The sequence below is a fragment of the Eublepharis macularius genome, chromosome 17, assembly GCF_028583425.1.
Source record: "Eublepharis macularius isolate TG4126 chromosome 17, MPM_Emac_v1.0, whole genome shotgun sequence".
NCBI lineage: Eukaryota > Metazoa > Chordata > Lepidosauria > Squamata > Eublepharidae > Eublepharis > Eublepharis macularius.
In genome coordinates, this window is record NC_072806.1 from 32,525,278 (window position 1) to 32,541,074 (window position 15,797).

The 15,797-nt window shown below is 46.1% G+C and overlaps 2 protein-coding genes across 3 annotated transcripts in view; both read left to right on the forward strand.

Annotated features, from left to right (window-relative positions):
• Positions 1–6,765, forward strand: part of DHX40 (DEAH-box helicase 40) — a 39,890-nt gene extending 33,125 nt beyond the window's left edge. For both annotated transcript variants that reach the window (XM_055001734.1, XM_055001733.1), the window contains exons 14-18: positions 1,719–1,827; positions 2,520–2,614; positions 2,758–2,827; positions 3,984–4,212; positions 4,689–6,765. In XM_055001734.1, coding sequence (XP_054857709.1) covers positions 1,719–1,827; positions 2,520–2,614; positions 2,758–2,827; positions 3,984–4,212; positions 4,689–4,825 — 640 coding nt within the window. In that variant the 3' untranslated portion in view covers positions 4,826–6,765. The remainder of the gene's footprint in view (positions 1–1,718; positions 1,828–2,519; positions 2,615–2,757; positions 2,828–3,983; positions 4,213–4,688) is intronic.
• Positions 6,766–7,521: 756 nt separating this feature from the next.
• CLTC (clathrin heavy chain) overlaps positions 7,522–15,797 on the forward strand; it is a 76,191-nt gene continuing 67,915 nt past the window's right edge. Inside the window, exon 1 of the mRNA XM_055001695.1 lies at positions 7,522–7,990. Within this exon, the coding sequence (XP_054857670.1) occupies positions 7,949–7,990 (42 nt within the window). The 5' untranslated portion in view covers positions 7,522–7,948. The remainder of the gene's footprint in view (positions 7,991–15,797) is intronic.

Sequence of the window (15,797 nt, forward strand, 5' to 3'; positions counted from 1 at the left end):
CCTGCAGATACCACTTGCTGGATGGGAAGGGGCAAATCCAGGGAGGAATAGGGCCATCACACCTTGCTCGATAGCTTCCCAGAGGCAACCGGGGAAAGGGTCCTATTCTGATAACCGTTTCGGGGTTCGGCCGAAATTGCATCTGTGTGATAAAGCACAGGACATGCGATTGCAAACCGTGGATCCTTACACGGCCCTCAGTCAGTGGAGTAACCCAATACCAGCGCACTGAAAAGTGTCTGTCGACTTTTTGCTTGTGAGTGCAAACAGTGGGAGAAGAGCCAGGGAGGAAAAGCACTTTGGATTTGAAGCCTAGTTATGACCTATATAAAGAGGGGACTTTAACTTCCAGTTCTTTGTTTCAAAGCAGTTGTGAAAGCCTTTCTAGTGTTTCTGATAGAGAAATCACTGGCTTGAACTATATTTTTTTTAAAAGCTTGACATAATTACTCTTGCGGATTTTCTTGATTTTCCTGTTCTTCCGGCTTTCCTGTAGCAGTGGCTAAAGGATTTGTGGTTGCTGATGGCGTTAACACCCTTTGGTCTCTTGATCTGTCTTTTAAAACTTGGCCTTCCTCCTGTACACACCTACTCCCACTGAATAGATGTCTCTGGCTCCACAAATCTTCCTGCCCAGCATGGATGCCCTGTTGCTTAGGCGTCAGCAACTGGCAGTCTCTGAGCCAAGAACAGCCCAGTAAACCAAACCTACCGTCCCTTTACAGGGGCACTGCCAGCTTAAATTCCCCCATCTCTTTGGCCCCTTCCCCTTCTGAGAAACAGACATTCAGGGAGAGGAGAAAGGGGACGGGAAACGAGATTGGAGGAAGCAGCATCCCAGGCTGTTTAGCGGGAAGAGGTGTAAGGGAGAAGCTGGTTTCTTTAAAAAGACAACGCAAGAAGATAAGAGTCGGCTGTGCCATCTCCTGTGGTTGCCCAGCAAATTTAAATTCACAAGTCAAGGAATTCTTAACATTGGGTCTACACCTGCAAGCAGAATGCAGTAGTAGAATGGACCGTACCATTTCAGACGGCAGGTGAGGAATTCCATTATTCCATGCCCTTCCCCTGTAGTTCCAGGTAATTGGAAGAACTAGCACAGAATACAAAGGGTATCTTTCGAATCTTTCACCTTGATTTGCTAATTTTGTATTTGCAGGAAGTTTTCATACAAAGACACATTACATATTTTACCTGTCCCCCTTCCCTGCTGTTTGAAGTGGTATAGCCCATTCTAAAACCTCATTTCGCTGCATGGGTAAAACAGGTGTAAACCCCCGCCCCCCAAGCACCTGGCTCTTCCAAGACGTGCCATGGCCTTGTGCCTAATGAAATGAGTTGGGGGTGTCTTCCCCAGTTGAAATCTCACTTTTGCCTCCTCAGATGGCCTTAGGCAAGCCCCCGTTTCTATCCCAGGCCCCCTCCCTATCTCCCATTCAAGGAGAAAAATTATGCTGGCCTACCTTGCAGGGTTGTTGTTGTAAAGATGGCAACAATATACGTGGAAACTGGTTTGGACACTGCACCACAAACTCAATCTGAACGCCAGATATCATTGTTGGGGGCAACTCCCTAAGCCTAACCCACATAGCCTCATTTTGGCACATTACATTCTCCCTTACTTTGCTGCCTTGGTGTGCAATAAGAGGCAAGGGGCAGCTTTTCCATTTTAAAGACTGTCTTTGCAATGTTTCTCATATTGCGTTGCTTCTACTCAGCCAATCGCCTTCAGGGTGGTGTCAGGAAAACTGGATCCACTGGAGAGCTTTGAAACTAGCATTCAATGTGGAACAGCAGCTTCAGGAAATTGCGGGTAAACTTAAGCAGGTGAGAAAATATTTGCCCCTTTGAGGACCACAACGTTTGTTCCTTAGACTGTGTCCAACTGTGTTCTTACCTAGGGCTATTTTTTTAAAAAAATCAGACCTCCAGAATCTCCACTCTCATCACTTTGTTTGACCAGCCTGGTATGGTAAACAATGAGTATGCCTTCATTAGCCTTGCCTGGAGGGCTTCTCTGGTGTTAGGGCTGGGAGAGATCTGGGTTCAAATCTCCGCCTGGACACGACGCTCGCTGGGTGGCCTTGGGCTGGTCGCTCTCTGTGAGCTTAACCGACTTCACAGGGTTATTGTAAGGGTAAAATGGAGGAGGGGAGAAACGCGCTTGCTGCCTTGAGCTCCTTTAGGAAAAGCAGGATATATAACAGAGGGATAGAAAAGGGATTTGGGGGCATGAAATGACCAGCAGCTCTTACAGGGGGGGGATGGATGCGGTAATGACTACAAGACTAGATTTGGATTAGAGAGATTCACGGAGCCTGTCAGTGGCGATGGGTCGTGATAGGTAGATGGAACTTCCATATTTTGAAGCACCTGAGCCCTTCATGCCCTGCTTCGGAGCTCGAGAGGCGTCACGCTGGCCGTTCTTGGGCTAACTGGGCCCTTGGTGGGATCCAGCAAAGCAAACTCTTCTTCCTTAATTTTTTAAAAAGACGTTGACCTGCGCATTTTCTTCCTAGCGTCCAGACTTTCCAAAAGAACGTTTTGACGGCTCCAGAAATGAGATCTTGAGACAATGCCTGTGCGCAGGATATTTTGCCAATGTTGCCCGAAGGTAAGGGCGCATCATTGGCAGGGCACATGATTGGACTGTGCCCCAAATGGGAGTGGTCAGCAGGGGGTGGTCACGCTTTCAGGCTGGGATGTGGGCAGGCTTAGAAAGTGGCTCTAATGGTCTCGTTTTGCATCTCCTTCTAGGTCCATAGGGAAGTCGTTCTGCACCATGGATGGCCATGGCAGTACAGTCTACGTTCATCCTTCATCTGCGGTAAGATTCCTTCTTCGGTTAATAGTTGGGAGTTGAATGGCTGGCCCTTTTAGAAGAAAAGAGAAGCCATTGAGCACACTTGTTGGACTCTTATCCAATAAGAATCTTAACTTGCAGGTGGGGCACAGCTCAGTGTTATAACATCTCCTTTGCATCCACAAGTTTCTAGGTTCAGTCCTTGCCCTGGTTCAACCCCCAGCACCTCTCTACAGCTTACAGCAGCAGTTTCCAAATTCTGCTCTGCAGGAACTTGAGGGTTCCTTGGAAGTTCACCACGGGTTCTCCAGTGAGGAGGTTGGGCATAGTGGACAAGTTTCGCTGTATGGTAGTTGGCCCTACCAAGCCAGATCTTCCCTGTGCAGTGTAAAGAGGGTAGGATCCATTCTAGGGCACACACTCAGTTCAAGTGAGGCTCCGCAGTTCCAGGATCTGTGTGAATCCTAGAACATGTCCCAGGATCCTGAGCAGCACCCAGAGATTCCACGGGGACACAAAGATTTCTTGATAGACAAGTAGACATGGATTCTTCGGAAGCATGGAGACCAACTTTTGTAAAACAGCCCTGCATATAGCAGTACAGTTTTCAGTATGATGCACCTTTCTGCGTCTCGCTGTGCTGATCTTCTGTCAAGCAATTGACAGAGGAAAGCAATTGTTATCAGTCCCTGCCTCCAGGGAGGCCCACCTGGCCTCGCCTAGAGCCAGAGCTTTCTCAGTCCTGGCTCCTGCCTGGTGGAATGCTCTGTCTACCGAGACCAGGTCCCGGCAGGATCTACTATCTTTCCGCCTGGCCTGTGAGACAGAGTTGTTCCGCCAGGCTTATGGCTGAGGCTGGGCCTCCGCTGGCTGGAGGATACAACATCTACCCCCCTCCCTGTGAAAGCTGCCCACCTCTGTCCTTAAGCTGCTGCTATATTCAGTTGTACTGTTGTATTATTTGTTATTAATTGTATTGCCGCCATCAGGAAAAAGAGTGCTGCTATTTTGTGTGATATTTTTGTATGATGTTTTACTATGGAATTTTAAATGTTCTTAATGTTGTTATCCGCCCTGAGCCTGCTCGCGGGAAGGGCGGAATACAAATATGATATATATAAATAAATAAAATAAGTCAGCAACCTGATGGCTCTAAATGTGTGTTGCTCTTTATTTTAAGCTTCGTGATCAGGAAGCCCAGCTGGAGTGGATCATCTTCCATGATGTCCTTGTGACCTCCAAGGTTTATGTGAGGACGGTGTGTCCTGTCCGCTATGAGTGGGTAAAGGACTTGCTGCCCAGGCTCCACCAAATCGATGCTTATGAGCTGAGCAGCATGGCGCGGGAGGAAGTGACCGAGGGCGAGCTGGCCCACTGGAAGCAGAAAGAGGACCTCATGAGACAAAATGGTGAGCAAAGCATGCTGGGACTTCCATCATCCCTACACCTAGGAGTAAACTGGCTAATCAGTTTGGTGTACGGGTTAAGAGCATGAGACTCTAACCTGGAGAGCCAAGTTTGATTCCCCACTCCTCCGCTTGAAGCCTACTGGGTGACCTTGCTCTGAGGAAGACCTGGAATGAAAATGGAGACTGGACTGTAGTAGGATCATGAGGTCTAGTGTCTTGAGTGAAATGCCAAAGGCTGTCAGAATGCTATAGCTCCACAGGAAGTGGGGCGGGCCTGGGGCCCCAGGGCTGGAAAAGAGAATGGGAAGTCTGGGTGGGGGCTGGGGGGAGGAGAGGTGCACTTCCCCCCCTCCTTCTGCCCAGTGTAGGAGGAGGGGGAGCATGAGGTGGCAACTGCATGACAAAAATTTGACTTTCTAAATGCCGTTGCTTCATTTTGTAGTGTTGACTTTTGATGGGAGGTTTTTTGCCTCTAGAAAGTACAAGAAACGAATCAAAGAAGATGGAGAGGAGAAACGATGACCAGTCGATACTGGATGCTCGGACGCGGTACCTGGAGAGGAAGCGACAGAGGATGCAGGGTTCGGATGCCATTTGGAAGGAAACAAGCTAGGAGTCTCTGTGCCCCTGTTGGAGTGCTTAGAATAGAGATTCAACAGTTAAAAACCATAAGGTGCCAGGACCATCATCTGATTTCTCCATAGACGTGGGTGACTGTGTTCTGGTCTTGTGATCCTCTTGGGCACAGAACCAGTACAGGAGGTGACTTTGAGGTATCTGCTGTCGACAACTTGGCGTTCTGTGTGCAAGACTGAGACACCTCTGCAAGGAATTCCTCTGGTTGGATGCTGCACAATAGGTGGCAGCCAGCTATGTGCCCCAGAGCCAGAAGTGAAAGTTTCAGAAAGAGGAAGCCAGAATGCAGGCACATCTGAGGCCTGGGTCACATAGGCAGGGGAAATGAAGTGGAAGGATGGCCTGCAGGTGGAAGGTCACCTTCAGAATGCTTCTGTCTGTTAAACTCCCTGCAAACAGAAAAGCAGCTCAACAAGCAAGGGGGGAGGGTGAAACTTTTTGTCCTGCTGTGCTAGCTTTCTATTTGCATGGGGTTTCTTATGCAAAGGAATACTCAAACCCTAGCATCACCCACCTGCAGACTGAAGTGATGTGACCCATTATTCCATCTCATTCTTCAGACTGGAACCATTGCTTGACCTCAAGAGGGGGAGAGTGGAGCAGTGGCACTGTATACAGGACTTTGAGGTTATAGCCACTAGATCGAGGGGCTGAGGCTGGCCTGGATGAATTAATCTTTGCTGTCACCCCTTTGTCCTCATGGGACAGCAAGGTCCTAAGGCACTCAGTAAGCTTCTGAGACTCCTGCAAACATCTTGCAATCAATGCTGCAAGTAAAATTTGGTCCGCCTGTCATGGCTATGATCTCTAGGGGTTGTAATTCTGAAAGGGAGCCCTGGAATACCCATTGAGGCATGTTCTTCAAAAAAGAAAACCAACCTGGAAACTGGTAACCAAATAAATGGTAGGGTTGTTGGGAAGGTCACCTCCACGAACCCTGATGTATTTTCTGACTTTAAAATAATTATTTTTGAAACAAATTAATTGATGCTTCTTTCTGCATTTATGCATCTGTCAATGTTTCCCTGGATGGGCAATCCTTTGAAATGGCAGGCTGCTGCATTACATTTTTTCTTCATGGTGCTAGGGTGTGTGACACACCCCAGAGTATTTTTCTGAAACCAGTACTCTTGAATTGTAAATTACCTTTTTCTTAAAAATGGATTTTTTCCAGATTTGCTATAAATTTGTGATAGCTCAAATTGAGCTCTTTGTTTGCCTCTGTTATCCATGTAGGGAATGTTTCTGGGTGGACTGGAGAGCAGTCTTGGCATTTCCATGCAAATACATTTTTTAAAAAGAAGTCCCACAATATTTAATTTAAAGTCTGTTAATGCCCTTTAAATTATAGTAAAAGATTGAGAAAGAAGTAGCATATTAAAAGAACCTCACATTAATAAATTTGGTATATATTTGTATGCAACTGTATCTGCTTGGATTCCTCCCTTGTTATCCTCTGACCCTCTTATTTAAGTCTAGACTGTAAGCCCTTTGGGGTAGAGACCTGTTTCATTTTGTTCTCTGCAAAACCCCATGGATGCTGATGCAACTATATTAAATGATAATACATTTAAACATTATGTCTCAAAGAAAAAATTTCAGCTTATTAGTAAGACACTGGCCCTACATTTTTGAGGGAAAAATTAAATGCGTCTGTCTTTCCAGTGAACATATTTTATCTAAAGGGTGCTTTTTACAGCCTGATTCTGTGCATCCTTTATTAAGGAGGAACTGATTTCAAAGGGTCTGAGCCAAGGTATGAAAATGTCTTATTGAGTGCAATGGAGTTTATTTATTGCCAAGGAACTACATTTAGCTGATTATGTCTTCATTCTCTAGGAGGCACAGAATGTCAAAAACAGTTGAACGTCTGTGTGTGTGATTGCATTTGTTTTTTTTGATGTGTTTGCTGTTTTATTCTGCTAGATACTATTTATTGTTTAATGCTTTTACTTTTTTAAATGGTAAGGTTTTTTTTACAAATAAATGTAATTGCGCTCCTAAAAGCTTACGGTTATCCCTGTTTGGAGAGGGAGACATGAGTCTAGGGGAGAGATTTCCCGTTTGTCGGAAGCTCCATGTTTTGAGGCTGTGTATGCCTTTGCAGTACCCAGAAGTTGAGGCCAAACCCCCAGTTGGACAGGACTCGGTCCATTCAGGGATGCAGTTCTTGTCTGCTATGGTGACTTAACAGGTTCACAGGCCTTGTATCTTTTTTAAAGTGACAGATGCTGGGGCCAAATAACAGACGTGGTGGTGCTTTCCACCATGGTCTGCTTCCTCTACCGTGTATCATCCTACTCGTGAGTTTCCCTACTCTACTCTCCCGTGTTCCCAATCCAAGGTTATCTACCCAAGGTCATTTGGCCTTCGTGTCACCCTCTGGGATTCGAACCTGCAGCTCCAGTGCCTCAAACAAACTTCCGGCTTTAGCCTTCCCGGCCACGGGATTCATGAGGTGTCCTCGCTTTCCAAGGGTCCTATTTCAAATCTCCCGAAAGGAGGGCCCAGGTGGACTTCCTCCGCAGATAACCGTCTCCCGCTTCGGCTTATCATGTGATACAGGGACGGCGCCCGGCGAGCGGGTGGGTCGGGAACGGAAGTGACGTCAGCCACCCAGGTCGCATGATGTGGCAAAAAAAGGAGAAGGGCCTAACCACGGGCGGAGGCGGGGGTTGTCGAGAGAGATAAAGTTCCGTCTGGGAGAAGTATCCTTCCGCCGCTCCCATTGAAACCTAATTTGGCGTTACTTTTTCCTTTTGGTTTTTGCGCGCGATTCTTCCGCCTCCGCCGAGCTTCTTCGGCGGCAGGTGAGGCGGCGGAAGGAGCCGTTCCGTGTGCGGTCCTTGCAGGAGCGCCGAAGCCGCGGTATCCTTCCGCCGAGCGGGGGCCGTTTCCGGATCGCTCGCCCGGGCCTCCCGCCGTCTCTTCCAGCCCCGCCATTAAGAGGCTCCCGCCTTCCCTTCCCTCCTCACCGGCGGCCGCCTCGCGCGCTCCTCCCCCTCCCCCCTTTTTCTCTTCTTCTGCCTCGGAGAGGAGCCGCTCCCCGACCCCCGCCGTCGGGCTGGAGCCCTCAAACCCCAACAACGCCTCCGCCGCCATGGCTCAAATCCTGCCCATCCGATTCCAGGAGCATCTCCAGGTGAGGGAAGGGCCGCGGCTGAGGTAACCTGGGCAGGGGGGGGGCGCTGTGGAGCCCCTCAGGGCGGCCCTTGAGAAGAGGGTCGTCGGGGAGCGCCTGAGGGGAGCCGCACCTGAGGGGGGAGAGGAGACCGGGGGAGGCCTCTAGGCGGGGGGCTGCAGGAGTGCGCGTGGCGAGGAATGGGCGGGGGGGGGGCTCCGTTCTCCTGACTGCTCCAGCCGCCCTCACCTTCACCCCTTTAAAGAGGGAGGAGGATAGAGGGAATTTCCTGGAGGCTTTTGGGCTGGGGGAGGGCTCCGCTGTGAAGGTGAATGGGGTTAAAGGTGTGTGGGTGGGTGTGTGTGTGTAGGGGGGCTGACAGCTTCATCTCCCCGTGAGCTTTCATGACTGACAGCCCACTTTGTCAAGGGGGTCCTCGTGTGAGAGGAGCAGGGAGGGGTTGAAAGGGCTGTGGGGGGATGTTAGTGACTCAAGGAGGCGAAAAGGGGGGACAGCTCAAGGGATGGGTGGGGGGGGAGAGGTTTGGGGCAGGGGGAGTTGAAGGTGAATGAGGCGGGAGAGGCATGGTGGGCTCAGACGTTGTGTGTGTGGACTGGGGGTGGGGGGAGCTTTCTCTTGAAGGCAAGTGGGGCTGAAACACTGCCTCTGGTTGGGCAGCAAGCATTTAGAGCTGGCAAGCCCTGTGCGGGGGGGGGGGGAGGTACCTGAATGGTGATTTAGGGCTGGATGGGGAGACTTAAGGATTGGAAGGGAGCAGTAAAGTAAAAGTGATTGGAGCTGGGGGGGGAGGGGGGCCTTTTGAGGATATTTGAAGCAGGTGTGAGTAGTTGTGAGGACAACCAATGGTTGTCTGAACCTGTCCAGGTGGGCGTCCTGTTTTAATGGGAAGGAGGTGGAGTAAGAGCTGGTGGCTGAAGTGGTAACTTAGAGAGGTGGGGGACTTTGCAGTGGGGAGGGTGTTGCAGAATAGAAGGGGCAAAATTGTAGGGCTGTGAGAGAAGGCGATGTGGGTGAGAAATTCAGGAGGGGCAATAAATAGGGCTGGGGTCATGGTAGGGTATGTAGTTGTGTTTCTGGAGTAACCCTTTCTTATGGTGGAAGAGGCAGGGGCACCTGAGTGAGAAGGAAATGGTTGGAACTTCTGTTTTGTTTTTGTTTTTTTAAAAATTGATTAATCTGTGGTAGTCTGCCCAAGGTGAGGAAGGCACCAAGAGGGATTGTTCTGGAATAGAGTGGGGGAGGAGTGTATGTGCATTAATGTGACTGTTGGGAGTAGTCAGGTTGGGCCCTGAGGGAGCGCAAATGAATGTGGAGGACCTATAATAGGGAGGTCAGCAAGGCCGAAGCGTTTCTGTTTTGTCATTTGTGACAACTGAGTAGCTCCTCTTTAAGCTGGCAGGGAGTTGTGCTGGAAGGTTTTCGGGACCAGAATGGAGGGGAGAGAAATTATGTCTAGGACAGGTGCACCTGTGTAATAGGTTAGGCTTGCTGAGTTTTGCAGGAGATAGGGACTTGGAAGGAGAAGGCCAATGGCAATGAAAATACAGGCAGAAAGGGAGAGATTGGAGCAGATTTTTTGTGTGTCTTAGGTGCTGATGTTTTTCATATGTTATGCCATATCTTTTGGCTTGCTTGGTCTCCCAAGTATTACTCATGTGACAGCAGATGGTGGGAAGCTAAAAGGGGATTAACAGAAGAGTGGTATTGGGGAGGGGGGCTGCTTAGGAGGCATCTAGACAACCTTGGATGAATTTAATGGGATTTAAGAGGTGGGTGTTGTGCTGAGTTCTATGATGATAACATATGGATCATGAGAGAAATCTAGTATGACCAGTAAGATAACAGCAGTTCATATATAAACCTGAAGAAAAATGGATGGCAGCGCTGACAGCAAGTGAGTAGTCTAGGGGACAGGCGTAGAAGCCCCATGATGGGGCTGCAAAAGGTGTAAGCACGTCAGCTCCTGGTGCGTCTTTCTTCCTTGTGCATCTGTCATGAGAGCTGAAGAATGGATTTTTGAGTGAGTGTGCTTAGGGTGAAGTCTCTGGCAGATTCATACACAAGCTTTGCTTGCTTTGAAGTCATGTCCCCATTGTAGCAGGGAAGTGCTGCACAAGTTTCTGAAGCAGGAGGAGCTGTCATGCTGTCACACTGTAGGCATACTTTCTCAATTCCTAAAATGTCTGTGCCCTTCAGGAGCTCTGGAGAAATACATCTTATAGCATGTGTTGCCAGAGGTGGCTCTTTTAAAGCTGCCAGTGCTGGGGTGGGGGAGCTTCCTTGTGCTGTGCAGCTGCTTCCACTCCTACACAAGCATGTGTAAAGATGTCTTTGGGGTGGTGTATCTTCTACTGTATCTTGACAGTTTGCCTCCAGACACTGTTGTAGAAGCTTATTGTTTCAGAACTGATTCTTCTGGTATCAATTCTGTGGCTTCATTAGGCCTGTTTTCCCCAGCACTGTGTCCCGTTGTACTCCAGTTCCCTCGGCCTGATCTGGGATCTAGCATGCTTTTAATGTTGAGGGTGGGAAGCTTAGCAAAGTGCCTTCTACTGCAATTCATATTGTCACCACTTCAAGAGAATATTCGAGCCTTATTGTGTGGGCGAGACTAGATCACGGCCTCCTCTAGCACCTGCCAGCAGGTGTGGTGTAATTAAGAGAGGTGAGCAAGGGAAGGTTTCTCTGCCTTACTGTATTCCCATACTTGTTTCAAGTCAATTTAAAGTTCAACAAAGCAGAATCTCTAAGCTTTTCTCAAGCGTAAGCCCCTCTCCAAAATGGACATGAGTTACTCTTTGTTGTGTGATTGGTATTTAGATGTCATAAGTAAGTTGTGTAAATGTTGCAGCAATCTCTTTTTGGAGGCTTCTGGCTGCAATTAAGCAAACAACCAATTCTGTTTTCTGTTCTGCATTGGCATCTAAAAGCTCATGTTAGGAAGAACCACGCAAGTGACAAGTCAGCTGCTGCGGATTTCCATGCTGCATAGACTTCAGCAGCCTCAGCGTGCCTGTTCATTGCTCCTGCTCTGTATACGATGGTATTAATCAGTCTTTGGCAAAGAAAAATCCATGCTGTTCTCCGAAACTAGTGCTTTCAGTGTGACAATAAGCTGATGCTACTTGACGTGTGTCAAATCCACAGGACCTGCGGCATCCTGTAGAATAGGCACTGGGCATTCCCCCAAGAATGTTCTTAGTCTCTTCTGTTTCTCTCCAGTCTGTTCCACTCCAGCATGACCAAGAAACAGAAGCCAAGATGGGACTATGCAGCGAACAGTAATAGTGTGATTCTTAAGAGACTGAGGATGGCAAAATGGTTTAGTCTCTTATCTAGAGGTGTGTCCCTTGACTTTCTCCCATTCCATGGAGTGGGTATCACTTGTGGGGTGGAGATGGGCAAGAAATGGAAAGAAAGTTCTACAACTGGGCAATGTTGCAGCGAAGGTAAAACCTTCCCCTCCTCCCACTAATAATGAATGGCTTGGTCCTCACTTATAAAAATACTGCCTAGTGGTTGCACCCGTACAGGAGTACACAGTGAATGGGCCTGTACATAAAACAGCCAGTGTGATGTAGTGGTTAGTGTCAGATTAGGACAGGGGAGACCTGAATTCAAATTCATTCTGTGATAAATCTCTCTAGGGAGACCTTGGGACAGTCACTCACTCAACCTTACCTCCGTGATAAGGTAGTTGTGTGGATAAAATGTGTGTGTGCGGGGAATCATGAGATGTTCTGAGGAAGGCAAGATACAAATAAATGACAGATATCATCTGTTATAGTTATCATTTTGTTAATCTTTTATACTCCTGAATTTCTTTATTGTACTGAAACACTCTTGATTTGAAAATTTTACAGATGTTTTAGGTCAGCAGGATTCTCCAAATCTGACTCAAATTTCATTTGAGCTCTTAATTGTTTTTATACTCAATTATGAAATTTCTGTGTAAGGAAGAAATACTATTGAATGACTTTTCAGCACTGCCTCTTTGGAAGTTGGTAGATCCTCCAATATATGCGCACCACACCAGTAACAGCTCTGGAAAACTTCTTTTGTGGTTTGTACCAGAGATCTTGCTGTGAGGGCTGCAAAAGATGATACGGTAAAATTTGTCCATGGAAGGTGGTGTTGTAGTTCTGTGGTGTTGCTTAACTTCACCATTGCTCAGTGCTTGAGCTTTTTTAAAGGTCTTCTGATGTCTTTGAAGGTGTTCCCTTTTGGATGGCTTCAGATGGATAGCTAAGTTGGTCTGCAGTAGAAGAGCAAGATTCGGGTCCAGTAGTACTTTAAAGACCAACTAGATTTACAGGATATGAGCTTTTGAGAGCTTTTGAGTTTTCTGAAGAAGGGAACTTTGACTCTCAAAAACTCATACCCTGGAAATCTAGTTGGTCTTTAAGGTGCTGCTGGACCTGAACCTTGCCCTTTATTTGGAGTTCTCTGAAATAAAATAAAACTTTGCTTTAGGCCTTTCTGAACTAGAATGATCGAGGAAGAAGCTGTGTAGAAAAGCAACATTTCTTCCCTAGAAACAGCTGATCTTTAAAATGATTGCTTCTTGATTGGTTTAGAACTGAGTTCAAAAGACATCTTGTTTTCACAAGCATGTTGTGCCTCCTGGGAAGTGCATTACATTTATGCATTTCTCTGTGTGTTCAGGAGGCTCCAAAAACCATTAAAAGCAGCATTTATATTCCTGAGGCAACTTGACTGACAGCACTTTTGGTGTGGCAAAGTACTGGCCTGGTGGGCCCAGCAATAAGGATGTTTTCCTTTTAGATTTTTCCTACAGAACAGGTCATAGCAATTAGTTTTGCCATCAGTTGTTTTTATGGTGTTGTAATTTATCTATTTTCATTTTTTTTGTTCTCCCGGGCGGGGACAAATACTATTTAGTACTATTTAGATTTAAATAAACAAAACAGAGTATAAAGAACAAATATATGGTACATAGATCCTTGGCTAGTGTCCATTAGGTCCTTCAAGTACACAGGCCTGATGCTCTTGCCTTTCAGCTCCTTCCTCCATTCTCAGGCTTCAAGTGCCTGCAACTGGGGAGACATGGATCCTCAGCCAATTCTATGCTGCTGGATTGGCTAGGGTCACTTAGAGATAAAATAGAAAATGGTATTGAAATGGTGACGGAGAGAAAATAGCTTCAAAAACTCATGAGCCACCACAAAGTGGGGTTTGGGGAGGGTGTTTCACTGTTTTACCTGTCATGTAACAGCTTCTGATTTACTTCTTAACCTCTTTGTAAATGGATTCTTGTTGCAGAAGTTTTAAATAGGAAGGTGATTGAGAGGCAGAGAGCTACAGCAAAGTCCACAAAGTAATGTCAATTGCAGTTGTGTGGGAACTGGAATCTCCTCGCACATCAGAACTTTGAAAATGAGACCCCCCCCCAAGACTTGTTATAAGCTCAAACCAATTTATAGGTTAACCTATAGTCTGAAAAATGAGGTATAAAATTTATGAAAAGCAGGCTGTGCATGTGCTAAATAAACTGGCAGAGTGGTCCACAGGTCACTTTCAAGTTGTTTTCAAAAACTTTCCTTCTATTTTAGTTTAAATGCATTTGGATTATGGTGAGCAAAGAATGTCTGTTAGTGTCTGGATTATTTTAAGCAAGGTATTTTTGAGTTCCTTAGACAGGGTTCTCAGCAAAGTCTCCTCTGTGTGCCATTTAGCTCAGCCTCTGTTAGCTGATTAGAAAGCAGACCTGGAATACATTATTCAAGATGTAGACTGTACATGCCTGCCACTGTCACCTTTTGATGCGACAGATGAAACCTGCCTCCCTCCTCACTTTCAGGCTGGCAGTCACCTTTTGTAGTCTGTTGCTTTGGCAATGAAGTGGTTAGCATAAAGAAAACTGGCCACCCCTCCACAGTCATGAGTGACTTCTGTGCATCTGGCCTACACCAGGGCTTGCTATGGCACCAAGAAATTTCTTTAGCCTTTTCTGCAGTCGTTTAGTTAAAGTGTCTCTTGGTGATTCATGGAAGAAATATAAAGCTTATTTAGGTGAAGTATTGAAGTTAGCTTTCTGTTGTGATGACAGCCAGGGTTATCCCATACTTATTTATGTACTACAGCACATTTGTTACAGCTTTAAATAAATGATAAGAAACTGTGAAGAGTTTAGGGTAACGTTTTGTGGTAGCAATAATTAGAAAGTATAGTCATTAAAATAGAAAACCTTGAAGGCTGAAAAATAAGTGGTTCCCAGATTTTTGGGCTGGCTTTTGAAGCCGAAGAAAATTTGTCAAGGCCTGGCCTGCAGCTCTTGTTTAGCTTTAATGCCAGCTGTGGTTCAGTGCTGCATAAATGTGCCCGGGGGATCTTTGGGTTTGCACACTTCCTCCCTGCGTGCTGTGGTAATTTGCAGTAACTTCTTAGCTAGTGACAGGTAACCAAGATTTCTGTACTCCTTTTTCAGATGCCCTGTCAGATCATTTTAGGGGAATATTGATTTAAAACACTATACACCGCTCTTACCAGTATGCAAAGTCGCTCCTTCTACAAACTGAAATTGGACCTGTAAACTAGACATTCATCTGGTACAGTCATTAGGCAGGGAAGCTTTTTGATTGTTTTCTGAATATGATGAACATCTCCATTCCAGTCTTTCAGCTCAGTAGTCAAGTGGAGTCCCATCCTCTCACGTATTCAGTCGTCAGACTCCATATAATTTTTGTAATTTGGAAAAGTGTTGATTCTTTCAGGCTGTCATTGTATCACAAATGGCTGAAGGTTAGGTGGTCTAGTAGTAAATGATCCTAATGATGGCTTATGTAATAGGACACTCTATGAAGTAGAAGTTAAGTATGGTGAAGTTAAGTTTTCTGTGAGAGTAACAATGGCAAAACATGAGTGGTTGTGGATAGAGATACAGAATTTTTAAAAAATTTAAAGCCTGAATTTTGCAAGGTAGAATGGACAAGCTTGGGAGAAATTAGCATGCATTCAATACTGTATGCAATGAAGTATATTGTACAATTTTGGCATATTACTCTTAAATTTTGTAAATATACTAAAAGACAAATATTGAGTGCAGCAGCTCTACATTTTAAAGTACTCAGGTTGGGTAGAATAAGAATAAATTGGCACCAGAAGGCAGCAACTCTATAAGTAAGCACAAGAGGTTTTATTATCTGGGCTTAGAAAGAGTAGCTTGGATCCAAAGAACCATGCAGCTAGTTCCAGTTATGCAAGGAAGTTTGGGGCTTGTGCATGTCAAAAAAGCATCTCCTGTTTGCCTCATGGTAAACCTCTCTTGTAAGTGAAATGTGTTTTGAGCAGTATATCATGTTCCATAAGGATAGCCGTTAGGGAAAGTGTACGGGAGATCCCACTGGGTCTACTTGAATTCTTGAGTGCATCTAAAAATAGCACTGTGCTAGTATGTAGACCTAAACATTACAATCCAGAATCAGAAGATTCTTATTTTTATAATACAGAAACTCAGAAAATGTGAGAAGTATTTAAATGTTCATTCAGCTCTCCAATAGTGTATAATTCATACCTGGATTGCAATCCATTGTACTCTAAACTTATGAATAGGTGTCACTGAACGTGACTGGACTTGTTTCTAATTAAACGTGCATAGGAGCAGTTTGCATGTAATCATAGTAACCGTAGACCAGGTCCCAACCTTGTTGACCCTACAGGCTCTTTTGGAATTTTGAGATGAGGCAGTAGACACTACCACAGTACGGCTGCTGTGGGGGTTGGGCACAAAATGGTGGAAGATGATTCCAAGTGAAGCATGGTCCTACAACAGAGGCAGCTGTTTCTG